Source organism: Solenopsis invicta, chromosome 4 (assembly GCF_016802725.1).
Source record: "Solenopsis invicta isolate M01_SB chromosome 4, UNIL_Sinv_3.0, whole genome shotgun sequence".
In the NCBI taxonomy this organism is placed as follows: domain Eukaryota; kingdom Metazoa; phylum Arthropoda; class Insecta; order Hymenoptera; family Formicidae; genus Solenopsis; species Solenopsis invicta.
Window position 1 is genome coordinate 10,006,232 of NC_052667.1, and position 23,806 is coordinate 10,030,037.

The 23,806-nt window shown below is 44.1% G+C and overlaps 1 protein-coding gene across 2 annotated transcripts; it reads right to left on the reverse strand.

The window, feature by feature from the left end:
• Positions 1-15,205: 15,205 nt before the first annotated feature.
• On the reverse strand, positions 15,206-21,258 carry LOC120357550. Of its 2 annotated transcripts, XM_039448251.1 has the most exons (4): positions 21,111-21,258; positions 20,724-20,999; positions 16,757-16,952; positions 15,206-15,408 (listed from the first exon to the last, which is right to left on the reverse strand). In XM_039448251.1, exons 1-4 carry the CDS (start codon positions 21,226-21,228, stop codon positions 15,276-15,278), a joined length of 723 nt encoding a protein of 240 aa, XP_039304185.1. In that variant the 5' UTR covers positions 21,229-21,258; the 3' UTR covers positions 15,206-15,275. The 2 variants fall into 2 exon arrangements, with proteins under 2 accessions (XP_039304185.1, XP_039304184.1); XM_039448250.1 differs by having other exon boundaries at positions 20,724-21,258.
• Positions 21,259-23,806: the final 2,548 nt, after the last annotated feature.

The window sequence follows — 23,806 nt, forward strand, 5'->3', positions numbered from 1 at the left end:
TCAAACCTAATTATATCACAAAAGCATTATTTTTATTTACGTATGTACATTAACTTATCCTGTTAACGCAATGCAATACAAAAAAGGTTAACCCTTTCAATAATACCTCTTCAAATTGTTACCACACTGTTATCACACTTTTATTCTAATTTCTAAATACATACAATTTATTAAATTCCCTAAATTTTCACCTTTTCGCTATCACGGCTGATGGCGAAAAAGTTCACGTAAAAAAGTTCATATTTCCGCTCATGAGTGAGTTACATGATCCTGTGGAATTGTACATAATCAAGCAGTTCACGTGAAACTTTTCACTTTTCACGTTTCCGCCCTAGGGAAAATGTTACATGATCGACCCCCAGGTGTGCTATCCCAGTCTTCGCCAGCCGGATGGTACTCCCCCAGTTTCGCTCCCAGGCCAGGAGCAGCGTGTCGTCGACGTAACATACTACTCCTAGAGTCCTATATAAAGAGAGAAGCGACATTGATGTCCAAAGCCCTGATTGATAATCTGATTGATACTTGATTGGCTAAGCGAACAGCCATATTGTGACCACAGCTATTTGTAGAATGAAACGAATGGTGTTTGATGACGTTAGAGTGGTCCCAAAATGGCGGTGGAGGACTCAATTGGATACTAAAGGTTGTGGTGGGGGTTCGATGTCGCTTCTCTCTTTATATAGGACTCTAAGTACTCCCAGCCTTCGGGGAAGGGCACGCACCCCAGAGGACCCAATCGTATCCGAGGTCCCATAGGAGCGCCCCCTGCGGAACCCCGCAGATTCGCATTTTTGAATCTCCTCATATCGCCCCGGGTAGCTTATGTCCCTGTTCCGGAGTCCCCGATCACTGCTCTGCGATACGCAGGCACCCGATGATACTGGAGTGCACGGCGTATGCATCCTTTACACCTCCCTCATCACCACCGCTCCCTTACTATAATTCTCTCCTCTATATGTTCCTTCTGCCCCCTATTTGCCATCATTACGTACCTTAAGTATTTGTACTTTTTCACCTCTTCTATTTTTTTCTCTTTCCACTTCCACGTCACCCTCTTCTGCCTTCTACCTCCCTTCTATACCTCACTACTTTTGTTTTTTTCATGTTAATTTTTAGAGTCCTATATAAAGAGAGAAGCAACATCGAACCCCCACCACAACCTTTAGTATCCAATTGAATCCTCCACCGCCATTTTGGGACCGCTCTAACGTCATCAAACACCATTCGTATCATTCTGCAAACAGCTGTGGTCACAATATGGCTGCTCGCTTAGCCAATCAAGTATCAATCAGATTACCAATCAGAGCTTCGGACATCAATGTCGCTTCTCTCTTTATATAGGACTCTATTAACCTTTAATTCTTTCCGTTCTACTCTAGTAGCATTTTCTGCAGGACAAAATCTGCGTGCAGTTAATTGCAGTAGAATTGAGTCAGATGTGCAGAAGATTATTCCCAATACAGCCACGCTGGCAGATTGCTAGCAGACTGTTTTAATATTCTTGCGCTGTACTTGTATATGAACTGTTTGTAAAAATTCGGTACAAATATTGAGCTATCTTAAAGCAAATTCTTCCCGCAACTGCAGTCTGTAAACAGTTTAGCAAAGTTCTTCAGCAAAGTGACATAAGATTTTTTCAACAGAAGTAGCGTACAGATATTTTACAGATCTTGTTCAAATATGAGCAGCAGATTTCTGTAAGTTTTCACAACAAAAATGGCGCGCAGATCTTGTGCAGATATTGTACAAATTCTGCTTAATCAGCGGCAGAAGGATCTGCTGCAAGGTTTATAACAATTTTGGAATGAAATGGATTTAACAAGTGAGTGCTGGTGCCACCCATAGGCGGCCACGCTGCGGAAGATCTTCTCGTGAGTCGAGTGCGGCCACAGGCGTTATATCTAGGCACCGCCGCGATCGACTGTAATTCATACTTTAATCAAAGTATAAGAAAGAACAGTAGGTTGACTCGGTGTCGGCACTTTTGATATGATGACTACAAAATCGCCATGTTGCTGGTTGTGCGTAGATCCAATAGCGTTTGCGAGCGCAGTGGTTTAACTTAACCTGAGTCGGGTTAATGACGCCATATGCTGGAATCGTCCAATCAGAACTTAATCACCATATTGCTGGTTGTGCGATTTGGTCATGCGCGAAGGACAACTTTCGCCGTGCTTTATGATGGAGTCGACCTACTGTTCTTTCTTATACTGTGCTTCAGTGAGCCTTTATATAGGAGCTGCTTGTTATAATATTTGTCTTGAGACAAATACTCGCTCTTATTCTTTTTAAACATCATGTTTGTGTGGAACGCTGTTTTATATAAAATTTTATATTTTTACATGTAAATAACAATTTGAATTGTTATTTAATCTTGTACATAAATTAAATGTTTAATTCAAATTTAATCTTTCTTTAATCCATTTTAAAACTATACTAATATTTTGGTAAAAGAATTTTACAAATTTTGCAGCAGATATACAGGGTGTTTCAGACCACCCGTACACCCCTTTTCTCTTCGCAGGATTAGGACCAATCAAAAATATGTTCAGACGAAAGTTGTAGGGTTTCAAAAGATCTATTCAATGATCTTATCAGTTTGACCTTGGATGGCGTCGCCAAGGTCAGATCGAAATCACATTAAGTTTTTTAAATGAAACACCCCATTTTTGATTCCAGAATCTAATAGCTGGTGTCAAGACCTTTCCAAAACACTACAAGAAAGTTTATTTTCGTTGACTACTTTCCGAGTTGTGCGGCTTGAAAGTTACACTACCGCCAACACCATGTAAATAACAATATAAAATCACGCGTTACGCAGAAAGCCGTGCAGCCGACACAAAGAAAGTAAACACGCGAGCCGGGCCAACAAAAACAGATCATGAAAAATCGTGAAAGTTAGCTGTCGCGACCGTAGATAGTCACATACATATGTATGTCATAATATTATGTAATTACATTATTACTTTAACGGTAGCACACGAGCAATAACGAGCGCGGCTTTCTGCGTAACGATGTCTAACTCGTGATTTTATACATATTGTTATTTGCATAGGATGTAGTAGAGATGTATTCACCACAACGCTATTGTGACTCAACTCAACACGAGTGACAATAACTCTCTCAAACTTGTCACCTACGTCTTCAATAACCGTCATATCAGTATCAATCGCGCAACAAAAATCCGACCCTCTTTATTAGTCTAGGTTTATTTAGCCATGTCCTATTCCAATGAAGAAGCATATGATATGCTGCTAATTTTAGGTGAGTGTCGAGGTACATTCATTGCAGCGGAAAGATTGTGGCGGGAACGTTATCCTGATCGGACTCCTCACTCGCGAAATGTTTTTTCACGTTTGGCTAAACGAATCAAAATTAAAGGTGTCGTTCAGCCTCAACATAACAAAGGTACACAAATTCGTCGTCCGATTATGGATGAAAGAACAGTGGAAATTCTTGCATCGACAGAATTGAACCCTTATGATTCTTTAAGACGACGAGAACAAGATTCTGTTGTTAGTAAAATCAGTGTTTGGCGCATTCTTAAAAATAACAAATTTTACCCTTACAGAATGTCTGTTCATCAAGCGTTGAATTATAACGATATTAGACAGAGACTTGTATTTTGCAACTTTATAAGACAGCAACCACTTGATTTCCACTTGAAAATTTTATTTTCTGACGAATGTACACTTAAAAGTGATGGATCTGTTAATACTTGGAACTCTCGTTATTGGGCACAAAATAATCCTCACTGGTTGAGAGAAGTAGATCATCAAACCATTTGGAAAGTCAATGTTTGGTGTGGAATTATTGGAAGTCAAATCATAGGTCCTGTTTTCTTTGACGAAAATCTAAACGGTGATAGATATTCCGCTTTGATAATGACAGATCTTCCTGTCTTACTAGAAAATATTCCTCTGCAATTGCGCCTGAACATGTGGTTCCAACAAGATGCATGTCCGTCTCATACATCGAGAGTTGTTCGTGCGGCATTAAATACTATGTTCCCCGACAAGTGGATAGGCAAATACGGTCCAATCAATTATCCACCCCGATCACCAGATCTCACCGTCCTTGATTATTATTTCTGGGGAAGGATAAAAAACTTGGTCTATCATGAACGTCCGACTACGAGGGATAATATGATTCGTAGAATAAGTGAAGCAATTCGATCCTTACGTGCCGAGGAAATTCTTCGAGCAACCAATGATTTTCAAAATAGAGTTGATGCTTGCATCGCAGAGAATGGTGCTCACTTTGAACATTTAGTCGCTTAACAAAACATACACTCATTCATTCCCGAACGTGAGAGGCAAGGGGACTCACGTGAATCAAGCACCCCAAACGTGAGAGGCAATGGGACTCACGTGAATCAAGCACCCCAATGGGATGAAATTCTCGTCACGTTCACGTCGTTCATTCTGGATAATGCTAAGCACGGGAAAATGCATACAGTCAATCTGGACATGATTGATCATCAAACATAATCAATCCAGTTAATAAACAAAAGCAGAGTACATAAAACTTTGACTCCCCTTTTCCTCCCCCATACACATATGCATGCACGTATGCACACACCCACACACAAGATTAAATCCGACTAAGTAACCACCACATGGTACATCTTGAGTAATGCTGATGCTGGCGGTAGTGTAACTTTCAAGCCGCACAACTCGGAAAGTAGTCAACGAAAATAAACATTCTTATAGTGTTTTGGAAAGGTCTTGACACCAGCTATTAGATTCTGGACTCAAAAATAGGGTGTTCCATTTAAAAAACTTAATGTGATTTCGATCTGACCTTGGCGACGCCATCCAAGGTCAAACTGATAAGATCATTGAATAGATCTTTTGAAACCCTACAACTTTCGTCTGAACATATTTTTGATTGGTCCTAATCCTGCGAAGAGAAAAGGGGTGTACGGGTGGTCTGAAACACCCTGTATATAAAAATTTCTTGCAAGAATTTAACTGCAGAATTGTCAGAAGAATTGAACAGAATAAAGAAGTAGATCATAACGTCCTATTAGCAGAATCTTTCAAGAATCTGCTGCAAGATTTACAGCAGTCTTACAGAAAATTGCTATTAGGGTACACATCTTTCCAACGCCTTCATCATCCCTTTCATCTCTACCTCCTCTTCTGCTACCACTGCCATATCATTTGCATACGCCAGCAAATATATTTTCCTTCTCTTAACTTTCACTCCTCCTCATTCTTTTTTCTCTAACTCCTCATTTAAATCCGCCAACAGCAATATGAATAAGCATGGGCTCAGAGAACACCCTTGTCTCACCCCTCTCCTAGTCCAAAAACTTCCCCCACCCTATCCCCCACCTTTACTCTACTTACTGTCTCCTCTAATACCTCCTCACATCTCACAACCAGGCTCTCTCTAACTTCGTTCTTTCTCATCATCTGTACCAGGATCTCCCGTCCACCAAATCAAACGCGACTTTCATATCCATATGACTAGCATATTGTCCCTTTTCTCCGCCATACTTTTGTTTATTAAATAATTTAGCACATATATCTAATTAATAGTTTCTATCCCTCTCCTGAATCTCATCTGATTCGGTAAAAGTATTTCCTTTCTCTCCACCTCAACCTTTCTGCCAGAACCGTTGCGTATACTTTGTAGGGGTGCGCACGATTGGACACCACCACTCATGGCGGCCGATGCCTAGAGTTTTTTCACTGGTCAAGCGCTGTGAGTGGTGGTGTCCAATCGTGCTGTGTCCAAAAGGGTGTCACCCTACTTTGTAGGCTGTTTGCGTTAACGTAATTCCTCTACAATCCTCAACTTTCTCCCGCTCCCCCTTTTTTACTATACAGAGTAATTCAAAATAACATATTGGTCTCAAAGCTGGCATATTTGTAATCAAATTCTGGGACGATTTTTTCTTTTGCAAAAATTTGTCTGGAACTTAGTTTTCAAGTTACGAGAAGAATTAGTTAGCGTATTACGGGTCGGATACAAGTGGTAGACAAAGGCGATGCGACTCATTGTTACACGCGGGTGTTTCCGTGGAACGGAATCCGATAACGCACGGTGCGATAGCCAACCAATCAATGATCATGACTTATTTAACCCAACCAACGGAAAAACTCTAGGAATTGGTCGCTGTGAGTGGTGGTGTGCTATCGGGATCCACCCGTTTCCGTAAGACGCGCCTCCTACGCTCAAATGCGGCGGGTCCCGATAGCGCACATCCAGGTAGCACACAAACCACTCACAATAGCAGATGCCTAGAGATTTTCCGTAGTTGGGTTAGATAAGTCAAGATGATTGGTTGGTGGGCTATCGGGATGTGCGCTATCGGAACCTTCCCGCTCAAATGACTGACAAAAGCACACGGACAGCACATTCCTATTTAAACTTTCTCTCTCTCTCTCTTTGGCGCTTGAGAGGCTAACTACCTAGAGCGCTCAATAAATGATGATTTCTCTCTCTCTCTCTCTTTCTCTCTCTCTCTCTCTCTCTCTGTCACTTTATTATGCTACATTTAACTTGTCAAATTTTGATCTCTGTCATCCGGTCGTTAAATATCGGGATGACCGTGAAATTTTCAAATAAATTTACATTATTATAATGAATGTACGCCCGCTAATAATAAAATGTAATGCAAATGAAATTACTTTAATATCATTTGTAAGTTAAAAGTAGCACTTTTAAAACGCACAAGAAAAGAAAAAGAGAGAGAGAGAGGGAGAGAGAGAGAGTGTGTGTGTGAGACGGGGAGGGAAGGTTCGAACAAGTTTAAGCACGTTTACTCACGCATCATCTCCGCCGGCAATCACCCACATAGAATAAAAACCTCAAATGGACGTCTAATGGACGTTTGCCGTGGAGGTTTAGACCTTCCAGTGGACATCCCATAGACATCCGGCTACTAGGCATCCACAGTTCCGTATTGCGCACTTCTATTGGACGTCCATTAGACGTTAACAATGGATGTCCATTAGACGTTACGTAGATCATTAATAAATGGTTCATAAATGGAGCCTTAGTGAATGACAAATCGAACGTCACGTGGGTCATTAGTAGAGGCTTTATGGAGTCTCAGCAAACGTTACATGGATTATTAATGGACGTCTGCCGTGGAGGTTTGGACCTTCTAGTGGACGTCCAATGGACGGTAAAAAAAATTTTCTTTTTAATAGAATTTATTATTTTTATAGCTTTAATCTGTATTTACTGTTTCACATATAACATTTTAATTCACTAATTACAATCACGCACTAATTACAATTACGCAATACAATTATTTTATAAATTTTTGAAACGCATTGGCGCCGGCGTGATTTAAACCTAAGATTTTCGGAATGATAACCTAGTATTTTAACACTGAGCTAAACGTACACTTGTGAGATTGTTAATAAAAAGTTATATTTGAAGTAAAGCTGATTTGAACAAGAAGAAACTGGCGTCTTGAGTATTGTGCGAACGCTCTTACTAATTCTTTGTTTATTTAGCTTTAGATATTTTTAATATAAGTTATATAAATAATTAAAACCTGTTTCTGCCCATGGCTAAATCAGTCAAAAAACAACAATTAGAAATAATAATCGAAGCATGAAAAAACATTAATGACGTAAAGAGCCCGTTGCCAAAGTTAATTTTGCAATTAATTGTTATAAACAAATTGTCAAAAATGACTGTAGAGGAAAACTGATTGCACCAATCGATTCAGAAAAATTACTAAAGAAACATATATGACACTTTTTTAATTATTATAGTTGTTATAATTGTTATAAACAAATTAGTTGCATAATTGTTTTGATAAAGAGATAATGACCAAATTCCGTAAAGAGAGCGCATGATGTACGTATTGTAACATTTTATCCTTGTTTAGCTTTCGGTGATTAACAAGGATTACGTCATGCGCATTATACGCTTTACGAAATCTATCTGACTTTTATGATGAAAGTGAAATCTCATAAAGCTATAAAGATTTTATAGACTTTTAATGGACGTCCATCTGACTTCCATAGTGAAAATAAAATCCCATGGAGCTATGGATGTTTTATGGACTTCTAATGGATGTCCATCTAACTTCTACCATGAAGATAGACCTCCTATACAACCATGGAAGGGTGATAGACATTCACTGGAGGTCAATTTCTACGTGGGTCCGTTCTCAATTTAAAATCATCTTAAGTACAATCTTAAGAAATTAATACGGCTATTTGACAATGAATAAAAGATTGTATATGTACTTATAAGAGGATCTAATGGCTCCTGCACACTGGACGCGAAAACGCTTGCCGCGCGGCAAGCGTTTCCGCGTCCAGTGTGAAAGAGACATAAATGTAAGACCAAACTACATGTAAATATCTTAATATATAATTTTCCTTTATTCTACGTACATTAACTTATAACAAATGTTCAATGGACGTTTATAATGTATCTATAGGATATATTTGTCATAGAGTTGGGATAAAGTTCTAATAGAGATCTATCTGACTTCCATGACGGAAGTAAAATCCTATGGAGCTATGAAGGCTCCATAGATTTTTAATGGACGTCCATCTGACTTCTATGATGGAAGTAAGATTCCATGAAACTATGGAGGTTTCATGGACTTCTAATGGAGGTCTGTCTGATTTCCATGATGAAAGTAAAATTCCATGGAGCTATGGAGGTTTCATGGATTTCTAATGGACGTCTATCTGACTTCCATGATGAAAATAAAATTTTATGGAGTTATGAAGATTAGATGAATGTTTAATGGACGTCCATCTGACTTCCATGACGGAAGTAAAATCCCATGGAGCTATGGAGGCTTCATGGACTTCTAATGTTCGTCTATCTGACTTCCATCATGGAGATAGACCTCCCATGGAGCTATGGATGTTTCATAGACTTCTAATGGACGTCCATCTAACTTCCACCATGGAGATAGACGTCCCATGGAGCGATGGAAGGGCGACGGACATCCACTGGAGGTCAATTTCTATGTTGACAGCTATTGTCCTATTTAAACTTTCTCTCTCTCTCTCTCTCTCTCTCTCTCTCCCGTGATCACGTGAGTACTGCCACTTGCTTGCTTGTTTGCTCCGCTTTCTGAGCTTTATTTCTGCTGCTTTCTGCCCTCCGGGGCCGCTTCTTTCAGCCTCTGTCTGTCAAGGGCCTCTTTCACTTGACACCTCACTGTCGCGGTGAGTGTCAATTTCACTTTTCGGCGTTCTCTCGCTGCTTTTCTGGCTATCTCTACTCCTGGAGGTTATGGGTCTCTCTTAGCGGCATTCTGCTCTTGCGCCTGCGCCGTGACCGGAGCGCTTTCGGTGTTCTGCTACTCATCGCCGGCGAGCGCGCGCCTGAGTGCGTTCTCAAACCTACCAGCTCCACATCACCTGTGCGTCCCGCAACACTTCACGGGCCGGCCTAACTATCTCCAGCCAATCAGCATGCCTCTGTCCTGCCGAGTGTGCAAAAGGTTTCTGTCGGCGACAACTGCAATCCATTGCGAGCGCGATGCGAAGCACACCTTCCACGCGGAATGCATGGAGCTCCCCTCCGACTCAGCAACCTCTCCGGACATTTTTTGTCCAATTTGTCAGGAACCTTGCCACTCTCGTCTTTCCGCTCTCACACCAAGTGACTCAGCCGCTGTCTGCCCTGCTCCTCCGGAGTCCGATTCTGACTCCATTCTCTCCGCTCTGCTCACCAAGATGTCGCGTATCGAGACACAGCTGCGGGACCTCTCCACAATCAAGACGCAACTGCTGGATCTCTCGACTATTAAGCCGCAACTTGCAGCCCTCGACGCGCGTCTCTCCGCCAGGTCGGACACCCTCACTGCGTCTATCCTCGATCTCAGGACGCAGCAGGATGCTCTCGGTAGGCGCATGGATGCCCTCGAGATGTGCGGTCCGTCCGGCGACCAACGGGAGTTCGAGGGGATCGAGGCAAGGCTGGAGACTCTTGAGCGGGCCAGGCTGAGCTCGGAACTAATCATCTTTGGTGCCAGGGAGCCACCTTCTGAAGCCCTCCGCGAGACTGTTTCGAGCATTGCTGCCGCCATTGGTGTGGAGGTCGCCCCTGGCGATATAACTTCGTGCTTTCGCATCCCTGCCAAGGGTGGACGACCTCGCCCTATCATCGTCAAGCTGATCACCTGCGACGCTCGGAACCAGTGGATCGCCGGGAAGAGAGCCAAGGGGATGCTGGATGGATCCGACGTTCCCGGTCTTCCGCCTGGTATCATCGACATCAACGAGCGACTTTCTCCTCGCGCCCGTGAGGTCCTTGGCGAGGCGCGGCGCGCTGTCAGGGAGGGACGCCTATATCGCTCGTGGGTGAGAAATGGGCTCATCCTTGTCCGGCGTCACTCTAACACCCCCCCTATCCGCATCCGCGACCGCGTGCACTTGCAATCGCTGATCTCGGGGGCGCCGGTGCCCTCTTCGGGCGGGGCTGATGTCGGGCCGTCGTCGGGCAGTACACGCTCCTCCTCTGCGCCTGCGAGCGCCGCCGGTCTTTCGCGGCCTCCCCTGGCTTCACGACCGACCCCCGCGCTGCCGGCTCCACTCGGTCCCCTCCCACGGGGTGCCCCTCCTAATATTAACTCCCACGCGGCTGCCTCGGCTAGGGTCCTGCGGTCCAGAAAGGACTGACGGTCTGCCCAGGTCGCCCGCCTGCCTCCGGAGCACCTGCGTCTCTGCCGCGTGAACTGCCAGTCGCTCCTCCCCCATTTCTCTGAATTCGCGGACTTTTTCCACCGGGAGACTTTCGATATTGTTGCTATGTCGGAGACTTGGCTTAAGCCTCATGTTCCCGACAACTTCGTCTCCCTTCCCGGCTATCGCGTCATTCGACGCGACCGCGAGGGATTGGGGGGGAGGGGGGATTGGCGTTTACGTGCGCGGCGACATCGGCGCTTCTATCCTCGCAGCGTCCCCTGGTCCCTACAACTGCCAGCCTGAATATATGCTGCTTCGCGTCTCCCCAAAGGCTTCCCGTCCTTTCCTTCTAGCCGTCATCTATCGACCTCCCAAAGTCGGTCATCTTTCCATCTTCCAAGCCGACTTTGAAAAATTCCTTCCCTCTTTCCGCAACGCAGTCATCATTGGAGACTTTAACATCGACACCAACCGCTCCACTCACGACACGGAATTTCTCCTTGATTTCTGCTCCACCAATCATCTTTTTTTCGTTCCCTTCGGCAACACTCACCATACCACCACCTCCCATACTAGAATCGACCACTGCCTCGTGAGCAGCCTCTCTCTCGTAACGTCTCACCATCAACTTCCAGTTCCGTTCCTGTCCAATCACGACCTCATCGAGGTGTCACTCAACTTTCTCATCCATCGCCTCCCTCCTCGCCTTGTCACCATCCGCGATCACTCCAGGGCCGACCTACAGACTCTCCACAGTCTCCTGCTATCTTCCAACTGGCATCGCATCCCCAATTTCTCCCATGTCGACGACATGGTTCTCGCTTTCTGTCAACTCCTTACCTCTGCTCGTGACGAACTCTTCCCGCTAAAATCGTTCATAGCGAGGAGACCTCCCGCCCCTTGGATAAACGACACCATTCGTGATCTCCTGCGAAGGCGGGACGTAGCTAGGAGAGCCTTCCTCCGCCTCCCCTCTCCCTCGAAGAGGGAAACTTTTCGAGTGCTCCGCAACCAAGCCAAGGCCTCTATTAAGTCCGCCAAAAATACCTACTTGACCAAAAGGCTTGGCTCGACCTCCAGCGCAGCACGATTATGGTCCGACTTGCGCTCTCTGGGCCTCGCTAGCGCTGGGACCCAGTGTCCGCATCTAAATGTCTCCCTAGAAATCCTGAACTCCTTCTTCTCCTTAGCTCACCTCGCCTCACCCGACCCCCCTGTCCCGCCGCCAGGCTCTCTTCAAATCTCTCCCTCTAGCCCACCTTACTCTCTCTCTCCCCTTCCTTGCTTCTCTGTCTCTTCCTCGCCTCTGGCTGACCCTTCCACCTTTTACTTCCTTCATATTACACCCGACGCTCTGTTGCGTGCTCTGCGCCACAGCACCTCCAACTCTTCCGGACCCGACGACATCAATCGTCGCCTCATCTTAATGTGTCTTCCGTGCATCTTTACCTTCATCCTTGATATCTTTAACCGATCCTTCACCACTTCCTCCTTTCCCTCCTCCTGGAAACTCTCTCACATTATTCCACTTCCCAAATCCAAGCATCCCTCCGAACCTTCCCATTTCCGCCCTATATCCTTGCTTTGCTTCCTGTCCAAAGTGCTCGAACGCGTTGCCTTCGAGCAACTTTCCTCCCACCTATTGACCTACAACCTTCTTGATCCTCTCCAAACCGGCTTCCGAAGGGGGCATAGCACACAAACGGCTCTACTGAAGCTGCTCGACGATGTGAGACTGGCCGTCGACAAAAGGATGGTCACTTTGCTCGTCCTGTTCGACTTTACAAAGGCCTTCGACACGGTCTCTCACGAGCTCCTTCTTCGTAAGCTGTGCTCCTTCCGCCTGTCTCCCTCCGCCTGCCAATGGGTGCGGTCCTATCTTACGGGGCGTCACCAGCGCGTGCGTGGCCCGGACGGCTCCTTTTCGTCTTGGATGCCCGTTCTCGCCGGGGTCCCCCAGGGCTCGGTTCTCGGCCCCCTGCTCTTTTCACTCTTCATTAACGATCTCAGATCCGTCCTAAAACATTGCAACCACATCCTGTACGCGGACGACCTTCAAATTTACATTCACTTTCCACCTGCTGAAATTGACACCGCTCTCGCTAAGGTCAGAGCGGACATTGCCGCAATCGAGTCCTGGGCCCTGAACAACTTTCTCACTCTTAACGCTCGCAAAACCAAATCCATGCTCCTGGGGTCCTCCAAATTCATCAACAGCATCCCCTCCTCTCGTATCCAACTTCACCTCAACGGTGCACCAATTGAAACAACCGACAAGGTCACAAATCTCGGCATCTGTCTATCCAGCTCTCTCAGCTGGTCGGAACAAGTTCGCGGCACCTCGAGCCGCGTCAACGGTATCCTTTGGCGGCTAAAAGCTTTCTCCGGCTGCCTCTCCTTGCGCCTCCGTACTCAGCTCGTCACGGCTCTCATCTTCCCCGTCTTTGACTACTGCGCGGCCCTCTTTACAGATTTAACAGGGCAACAAAAATTAAAGCTAAGACGCCTAATGAATTCATGCGTTCGGTTCATTTTCAATCTTCGCAAGGATGAGCACATTTTGGGGTACTACGAGAGGTTGGGGTGGCTCAGCTCTGACGACAGGAGGGAGTATCTCACATGTTGCCTCCTATTTTCAATCATCCTTAATTCGTCTCCCTCCTATCTCTCAGAAAATTTCCGTCCTCTTCACCGCCCTCTCTCACACTTGCGCTCCTCCCCCTCCTCATCCCCCGATCTCGCCATCCCCTTCTGCCGCACCTCTACCTACCAACGTTCCTTTCATTCGACCGCATGCTCTCTTTGGAACAATCTCCCTCCTGCCGTCAGGGAGACTGCCTCAGCTAGCGCCTTTAAGCGCTCGCTCTTCGGCCATTTATTGAGCCGCGGTCGCGCTATAATCCCTCCCCCCCCCCGCCTGGCACATAGCGCTCCTCAACTTCACTCACTACAATCATTACTATCACCGTTATGTTATTTCATTTGTTTTGTTTGTTATTATAGAATTATTATATAGTTTAGTTATCTCAGTTATATCTACTTCTTCTTTGCTGCTTAGTTTTCTCCTGCAATTTCGTTTGTTCTTAGTTTGTAAGTGATATTATTGTTACTCTCTACGTTTCTCTGTACTTCTGTGCGTCCTTAGAGGGCTTGCCCTAGGACAGAATAAATGCTTATTCATTCATTCATTCATTCTCTCTCTCTTTCTCTGTCATTTTAATTATGCTACATTTAACTTGTGAAATATCGATCTGTGTCATCCGGCCGTCAAATATCGGAATGACCGTGAAATCTTTAGTAAGTTTACATTATTATAATGAATGTACGCTCGCAAATAATGAAATTTAATGCAAATTAGATTACTTAAATCATTTGGAAGTTAAAAATAGCACTTTTAAAACGCACAAAAAGAGAAGGAAGGAGGGGGAGAGAGAAAGGGGAAAGAGAGAGAGAGAAAGAGAGTTTATAAATAGGTATGTGCTGTCCGTTTACTTTTGTCATTCATTTGAGCGGAGGAGGTGCGGAAACACCCGCGTGTAACAACGTGTCGCGCCGCCCCTGTCTACCACTTGTATCCGACCCGTCATACACTAACTAATTCTTCTTGTAACTTAAAAACTAAGCCCCGGACAAATTTTTGCAAAAGGAAAAATTGTCTCAGAATTACGAATATGCCAGCTTCGGGACCAATATGTTATTTTGAATCACCTTGTAGATACTACTAGCCCCTCCCTCCACTCTTCTGACCACCTCTTTCCTCTCCACACTTTGTTGCATATCTCTCACAGCCATTCCCTTATTTCTTTTCCTCCATACTCCTACACCTCATTCACTGTACTATCCCTTCCCGCTGCTTTTCTCTCCTTCAGCTTCCTTATCCCTCCCGCTATTTCTTACCTGCTAATCTCTTCTTCTATATCTCCCCTATACCTCTCCTCTCATCCTCCACTTCACTCTTTCCAGTACTCTTCTAAAATATCCCTCCCATTCTCTCATTTCTATCTCTTTCCTAATTCTCTCTCCCTTTGTTCACTATCCTCCATACAGCCCCTTCCGATCTTACTCCTTCTAATTCCTTCTCCCACCTCTCTCTCTCCCTTCCTTTTTTCTTTTTACAAAGCTTTCTATATCTCTCCCTCTTCTTCTTCTTAGACATGAATTTAGCACTTGTTCCTGTTTCACGAAGTCAGGAACGTTACGGCCATTCCTTGAGTAAAAGGGATGCAGACAAATTCCCTGTGTGCTTCAGATCAGACAAAGGATTGGTGACTCGAAATTGGAAGCATTTCAGTGCACAGTTCCAGGGAGAGCGTTCGGAGTGACCTGCGCCCCCCACCACAGACTGAACGGAGATTTATCTTGACGTTGGCAATATTATAGTTACTGAAGCAGCCGGCAAGCGAGCTGAGCGACTCGCTTTCCCTTACCTTCCCGAGATGAAAGAACGGGCGGGGTATATGGATGAGAACTAGATATTTAGGGAACAAGATTTTAAGAAGACGCAAAGCAAGCGACATAGTTTGGTGTATGGAGTGGATTCAGAGAATTCAGAAAATGCAGATTGGGAATAAAGGAAATTGTCTTTTAAATATTTTATTAAATATTTGGCTTTGACTCTGTACAGTGGACAATAAAAAATAACATAATTTATGTCTTCTCTGCCCTCACCGCAGTGACAATCCTGAGATTGGTTAGATTTTTCCTGTGCAGACTGTAGGCCAAATTGTAGTGATCGCACCTGATGCGGTTAATGGTGACTATCTCCTCACGCTTGAGACGCCTGTGATAGAACCATGGCTTTCTACTGTATCTCAGATAGAGTTGATCGTATACGAGGTGTGATCAAAAAGTAAGGTGACTTTTTGAATTTCGCGCGCTCTGTACACTCTAATTTCAAAATTTTTTTTTGTGTTGGTACACTCGTCACGATCATATGTTCACAGTTTTGACTATACAGCATGTGTTGTTTTTATGTGAGAGGCATAAAGGTTAGACTCGTGTTTGCGTGCTCGGCGATTTTTTGCTGTTGAGAATAATGGAGCAGAGTTTGTATTAATTTTTGTGTAAAAAATGGTATTAAGTGTTCAAAAACTCTTGAAATGTTGACAGTGGCGTACGGTGAGTTAACTTTGAGCAAAAAAAATGTTTATAAATGGTATAAGTTATTCCAAGAGGGCCGAGAAAATGTTAACGATGAACCTCGCTCTGGACGCCCCAGCACGTCAAAAACCGACGAAAATGTTCAGGAAGTGAAAGAAATTGTGTTGAAAAATCGTCGAATCATTATAGAAATAGCTGATGATCTTAACATATCGTTTGGCTCATGCCAATCAATTTTAATGGATTTTTTGGGTATGACACGTGTGTCAGCGAAATTCGTTCCAAAACTGCTTAATTTTGATCAGAAGCAGCGTCGCATGAACATCGCCCAAGACATGTTAAACGACGTCAATGATGATCCTGATCTGCTCAAAAGGGTTATAACTGGTGACGAAACATGGGTATATGCTTATGACGTCGAAACCAAAGCCCAATCATCCCAGTGAAAGAGCCCAGGAGAGCCAAGACCGAAAAAGGCACGCCAAGTTCGTTCGAATGTGAAGGTTTTGCTCACAGATTTCTTTGATTACCATGGCGTTGTGCATCAAGAATTCCTACCACAAGGTCGTACGGTAAACAAGGAGTATTACCTTGAGGTTATGCGACATTTGCGTGAATCAATAAGAAAAAACGTCCGGAAGTGTGGAAAGAAAATTCATGGATTCTGCACCATGATAATGCACCTGCGCACACGTCGTTACTAGTGAGTACTTTTTTGGCCAAAAACAATACTATCATCATGCCTCAGCCACCGTATTCACCAGACTTGGCTCCCTGCGACTTTTTCCTCTTTCCAAAATTGAAAAGGCCTCTGAAAGGACGAAGATTTGCGACGATTGAGGAGATTAAGGCTGCATCGCTGGAGGAGCTCAAGGCAATACCCAAAAGTGCATTTCAGAAATGTTTTGACGACTGGAAAAAGCGCTGGCACAAATGCATTGTATCAGAGGGGGATTATTTTGAAGAGGATAACATAATTTTGGATGAATAAATGAATATTTTTTTATAAAAATGAAAAGTTACCTTACTTTTTGATCACACCTCGTATAATGCCCTTGACCCAGAAGGAGTCCTCGAGATACGCCCGGGACACAATGTCGCAGGCTTTCGCTGCCTCCGCGTGCAGATCCGAGTGCGGGATCTTGAAATATATTCGGTTTCCTAAGCGCGCGACGCGCTTGGCTACGTTGTCGACCTCCTCGTTGCTCTGCACATCCTTATAAGCTGGAACTCAAACAAGGGTGATTTGTAGACCTTTTTCCTGCGCCTGAAAGGAAATGTACCTTATTTTGGCTAAGAGGTGATTTGGTGAGACAATTTCTTAGAGCGTGTAGAAGGCTGAGGGAGTCGGTAAAGATAACCGACTTTTCCCATCCTCTGTCAAGGGCAAGTTTCATTACCTGCAGGGCAGCCCAGGCCTCTGCCGAAATTATGGAAGTGCTAGGGAGCAGTTTGTGCATAATCTTGAGATTAAGGAAAGGCACCCAGCCAACAGCGTCGCCCTTGTTCATCACCGAGCCATCGGTAAATATTTGGATGTGTTTTTGGTATTCATTGCACACTAGTTCTTGAAGAAACGGAAGAATAGATGAGAGTAACTCTTCCTTGCTTGAGATTCTGGTAAGGCGAGAATCGATGTCTGGGATGTGTATGCCAGTTGAGTATTCAGCGTGAACGCCCGGACAAATTGTAGATTGATAAATATCACGGCAATTGCCCTCGAGTCTTACGAAGTAACTGAATAGGGGGAACCTAGCCAAAATCTTAGCGCGTTCTGGAAGAGATTTTAACATAGCGGTTTCTTTGATTTATGTGAGCTCCAAGTAGACCAAGCTCTCGGGATTAGAAAAGATCTTATATATGTATTTGCGGGCCAAAAGGGCAAATCTAGCTTTCATAGTAAACTCGCAAGATTCGGCAAATAGAATATTGATGGGGGTGGAGATCCGGTACCCATACGCTATGCGTAAAGCCTTGTTTTGAAGGCGCTGAAGTTTGAGAAGCAGCGAACAATTTCTTGTAAACTGGAAGACGTGCATACCGTAGTCCACAACGCTTCTAAAGAGGGCACGGTATAGAGTTATGAGGAGTTGCGAGTGTGCACCCCATCAGATGCCAGCAAGGGAGGCAGTGACATCAACAAGTTTTTTGCCATTGCAACGTAAGAAACGAAGGTGTTCCTTTCCGGACAGGAACCTGTAGAGCATAACGCCCAAGAATCTGGCTTTATCAACGGTTGAGATGACCATCTCGCTAACCCGAACTGAAAGGGGAGCCAAATTTTTTCTGCTGTTGCCAAAGACCATGACTTGAGATTTGGCAGGTGCCAGGTTCAAACCTTTGGAGATCAAATACTCCTGAACGTTGTTCAGAGCGGCTTGAATCTTATTCCAGGCTACTTTGATACTGGTAGAAAAGACTAGTAAGGTTATGTCATCCGCATACTGTATAATGCGGACATCTCTATCCACAGACGAGCCAATGTCACGCAAATAAATGTCAAACAGTAAGGGGCTCAGGGCAGAGCCCTGAGGGGTGCTTTTGCGAACAATAAGCGGACAGGTTAAGCGACCTTGTATGACGAAGAAGTTTTTCCTCTCAAAGAGGAGATTGGCGATAAATTTACGGGTTCGTGTTGGGACACCTATGTTCCGGATTTCTCGTACAACGTGTTGGGGTCAACGTTGTCAAAGGTACCTTTGATGTCAATAAAGGCGGCGATCGCCACCTTGCCCTCGAAGAAGCAGTTATGTACGTAACTAAACAGTGTAACTAATGCGTCCGTGCAGGACTTATGAGGCCTGAATCCAAATTGAAAAGGGGGCAGAATGCAGTTTCTTTCAACGAATCCTGAAGTAGATAACTTTTTCTAACACTTTGAAGATACAAGACATTAATGAGATGGGACGAGACCAACCCCTTTGCGGTTTAGGAATAAGTACAACGAGGGAGTCAAACCACGCATCTGGAAAGACTCCCTGCTGAAAAAGTTCGTTGAAGATGTTCGTAAGGTGCTCCACGTAGCTTGTCGGCAGGGCTTTAAGGATACGATAATCTATTTGATCGATGCCCGGAGCGGACTTTGTTTTCATAGATTTTAAGGCCAAGCTGACCTCCTGAAGGGTGATATGATGATCTAGCGAAGAGCAAAGGTTTGTGGACTTTGTGTCCTCTTGAATCATAGTCGAGAGCGATAAGTTGCCATTCGAGATGCAGGCAAGAGGACATAATTTGCTGATAACAGCTTCCTGTGAGGAAGCAGTAGCCGCGGAATCAAGCATAGGGGTTTGCGTACAAAAGTTTCTGTTTTTGAAGAGTTTGGCGAGTGCCCACACTCTAAGGCCGGTATTCATAGTCGATTCTTATTTCAAGATTGTCTTAAGTAACGTTTTAAGATGCTAATACGGCTCTCTGATTGGTTGATGGCATCTTAAGATGATACTTAAGATGATCTTAAATATAAGAATCGATTATGAATACCGGCCTAGGAGTGGGCGTCTTGTCATTGAACAAGTTGCACAAAGATTTCCAGCCCTTTCTTTTTTCCTTCTTGAGTAAAGTGGAGCAACTTTTTCTAGCTTTTTGGTATGCCCGAAGGTTTTCGACTACGAGAGCGGCGAAACGCAGCAAAAGCCTCCCTCCTGCAACTAATCGCGTTTTGACAGTTAGCATTTCACCACGGTAGAGCGGCTCTATGGTTACGGGATTTGAGTCCTGGGGGCGCCTTTGTCATGCGGGATGAACTTATCAATAACCTTTCTGATGTGAAAAAGAGCTGATGGTACGTCGACATCGGGTCCGAGTACGAAGAAGAGTCCTCGAAGTCATGGAAAAGCTGCTCCGAAGAGCTGCAGAGCGTACTGAAAGCCCTAAGCTGTCCGTCATTAAGTGGGAGCTTGTATACAAATCTGCCTACTGAGTCAGCCTCCCAGCCGATCTGCACGAAAACCGGGAAATGATCACTGCCCCAGCAGTCATTACCGACATACGAGGAGCAGAGGAGGGATAGAGGCCGGGATGCAAGGCTGAGGTCGATAACATTTACGCCCTGAGGAAGATATTGTTCGGAGGGAGTAAGAAAGGTAGAGTTGGCCTCGTTTAACACAGTAATGTTGGCATTTTCGATAGCAAATGCTAATATTCTACCTGCGCTATCCTTAGAGTCGCAATGCCAGTAGCCATGATGGACGTTAACGTCCCCGAGTACAAGCATGTGCGGGAACTTTTGTTGTAGACTGAAGATTCTCGACCAAGCAGAGAAAGGTGTTATTTGAGAGGGATGCCTAAATGTTAATAATGAGAACTTCCTTATCTTGAAATTTAATAGTGACCCCGATTAATTCCAAAGAGGAGTGAGAGAAGCTCGTGAGATCTATGCGTGAGCAAAATATGTGATTACGTGCTAAAATGCAAACACCACTATCGCCGTGAGCAGAAATGTCCTTTCTGAAGATTTGAAAGTCCTTACACCAAAATTTGGTGTGTTCTTTAAGGAGAAATTCCTGGATGCATAAGAGGTCAGCCTTCCCAAGATACGGAAGAATGACCGGCAATTTGTGATACCTCGACCGTTTTAGTGAACGATCCCGAAGCCCATGATAAACTATACTGATGATAAAAATAAAGTATGAATTAAGATAGCTAGAGCTGTATAACAAAAATGCAGAAGTGTAAGAGAAAAGAAGTAGAAGATAGTTAGATAAGAGTGAGGTGAAAGTGAACCGGGTTATGAGTTATATTATTCAGGGTTATGTGTATTAGTTTGGCTGACAAGATTTGTGAAATTGGCTGCGTCGAGATATTTGATGTTGATAGAGAATAAGTTTTGGCACACAAATATTAAAAGGGATTTAAGAGCGCCCACTAGGTTACCCCCCAACAGCGTGGGCAAGGTATCAGATGTAACGTGTGTAATAAGATTCTTTATAAACACTGACATGTTGTCTTGAGCATGATCATGAGTATTCTTGTATGTGTAGTCATGCTCTGGCATACCATGTAAAGCGCTGTTCTTAGAGATGTTGGGTGTGCGCCCATTGGGGGACGTTAAGGCCTCAGCGTGAGCAAGGTGAAGTTGATGTCCAGGCTTAAGAGCGGAGGCGTCCTTGTATTCTTTGTATTGGTTCTGGCGCGGGCTCTCCAAGTCCTGCGTGCAACGATCCACCAAGCGCATGCTGCGAGTGTGTGGAGAGCTCCGCACGAGAGCACTTTCCTGGTTTAGAGCCTGGGCGTAGGATCTCATGTTGAGTGAGGAGTCAGAATCTTCATTGCCTAAAACGTTATATAGGTTATGGCTATGAAAATTATTTAAGATGTTGTGAGGCGAGGAGCTAGAGTCAGAGCGAGACAATAGTGGAAAATCTTTGTAGTTAAGATCCTCACGAGAGGAGAGTTTGGAGGATGAAAAAGAGGCGTTGGTCTTCAGTTTGTCCCGGGCTTCGACTATAGGAATGTTTTCTGTAGCTGCTAGCGCCGTGACTCTTCTCTGAAATTCCACCATAGGACATTTGAGTGAAGTAGCTAAGTGGGCAGCCCCGCAGTTGATGCAGCGAGCTGGACAGTTGCTTTTCTCACACTGTTCTGCTTCGTTGTGTTTGTTCTCACCGCACTGCAGGCAGCGAGCCGAGCTTTTGCAAGCCTTACTGACATGCCCGACTCTAAAACAATTATAACAGATAGTACGGGGTATAAAGAGCGTAACCTTGAATCTAACGTAAAATAAAGCAATGCTGGTAAGAAGGGTTTTTCCGAGGGGACGATCTCCTGTTTCCCTTCCACAGTAATGCGGCGTCTTAAGCGTATCACCTCTGCAATTTTGCAGTTAGCGTGAATATTATCCCGAAGGAAGATCTCGCTATACGAGGTGGAAATTCCCCTGACGACCCCCGATCTTGTAATTAGATAAGAGGGAATAAATGCCTTATGATTAGCCTGTTTGAGAGCAGGTGATGATATTAAATAATTTGCTGCCGTGGCGGACTTAAGGATGGTAAGAGCCTTACCTCTGCCGATGTTTTTTATCTCTATGACGCTATTGCTAATGATGCCAGAAATTATGCTGGCCGTTACGAGAAAATGAGATATAGCTCGCGAGCCGTCAGATGTATCCGCATATACATATACCACAAATGGGCCTGAGTCTCTAGGTGAATATGTAGCGTTGCGATACTGTGGGAAAGTGCCCCTGACACCCTTTGGTGCGCGAGGGGAATTATCGCTTACAGGGCTATCCACTTTCCTTGTCTTACCTGAGTCGATGGCAACATTATCCTGGCAACTTGCTCTTTTAAGCGAAGACTTTTTGGACCCGGATTCCAAGGGACACTTGTTGTTATGCGCAGAGAAAGAGCTTGTACTTGTGGATACGTCGTTAGAATAGGATGATGCAATGGCTTCTTTAATTGCGTCACTTGATAACGCGTCGATATCCATTAATTATGTCTGAATCTTCGATCGTGAGGTCACTATTGCCATCAAAATTGTCGCGAGGCAAATCAGGGAGATTAACGATTGAGACTACCTCCTTGCGGGCCAATTAATTTAGAAACAGAAAGAGGAGAGGAAGAGGAAGGAGAAGGACCCCGCCCGAGCGCGACCCCCCCGGTAGAGGCCGAGGCCTCTTTGCTCATGCCTGTGCAATATGCACAGATTATACAACGTACTGCCCGATAATATAGAAGATAGGAAAGCGCGCGAATAAAAACCAACTGGGTGCGGAAGCGCACTAAAAGCGACGAAAAAGACTGTGAGCGGCCAAAGAGGAAGGCCGGAATAACCTCGCCGAATGACCAGATACCGAGAGGCATTTATGCACCGGTACACGGTTCGCGCGCGAATTCCATATCTCTTCCTCATCTAAAAAAAATTACTATATTTACATAACGAACGTTTATAAATAGTTTGAAGATGAGGTCTTCATTTTCTGAAATGTTAACTTTTTTGTTTTTCGTAGGAAAATCTCAATTATTTTTCAATTTTTTTACATCAATATTTATTAATATTATAAAAAAATATTTAAATAACTCTTTGTTTTCATTGTATTTTGTTTTTTATTTTTTACTTAAAAAATGTAATATTAAAAGGTACATATTTTTTAAGCTGAGAACTTTGTCAAGAGAGAACAAAAGAGTTAAATAATGTCGATCTAATGTCATATTGATCAAATTTACATCATTTTTTATCATGATTTGATCAATATGAAGTCATATTAACACATTTTGACTTTTCTGTACTTCTTGGATTCTCGATTTATATGACACTGATCTTCCGGATAGCTGACAAGTGGATCAGTTAAATTTTTTTATGGGTTCATGGTGTATAACACGTAGTCACGTTTGTCTCATTCCGAGGATAGGTGACATTGGAAATTCATATTGAAAAGCGGAACCGCGAGTCGGCGATATCTGTATCCGGTCCCCTTTTCCCAGGGGAGATAGAGATGTTCTTAATACGCTATCTGCGTCATCGGAAGCGGAAACAATTCTTCCGATAAAATGAATTTAAATCGATCGCTTTTGTACTAACGAGGACCAGTGCGAGTATCCGGTCGCTATTTTCAGCACAGCGCCAGACTGCGGACTTCCGTAATCATTAATAGAATTACGATATCCGCACAGAATAGTGGTCGTTTTTTCAAATCATGTTTATGTCGCTTCACGTATTGCCTTGTCACGTATCACTGGTATCGTCACGTATCCGGTGAAATTAAGAAATGTTTCAATCTGATACGATATTGCATTCGCGTAGGTATCAACGGAATCCTCGATCGACAAAAGCGAAGGTGACATTTGGTCGAAGGCAGAAGAATACTCTGATTATTCAGAAGATGATTATCGCGAGGAACCCAATCAAGTACAGGCATCGTCTTCTCGGATTGACGGCCCCTAATTGCGATAAAATATATGAGATTTCCTAATAAAGATTTCCAACCTGAAATTTAAAAGAATTATCAAACTTTGGTAATATATAGAGAATATCCCAATATATAATAAATTTTGTTTTTCGCTGCTCAAATTTATTTTGGATGGAAAAAAATCAATCCTTGAAAGTTAGTTAATTTTTCATTTTTGTTTTATTAT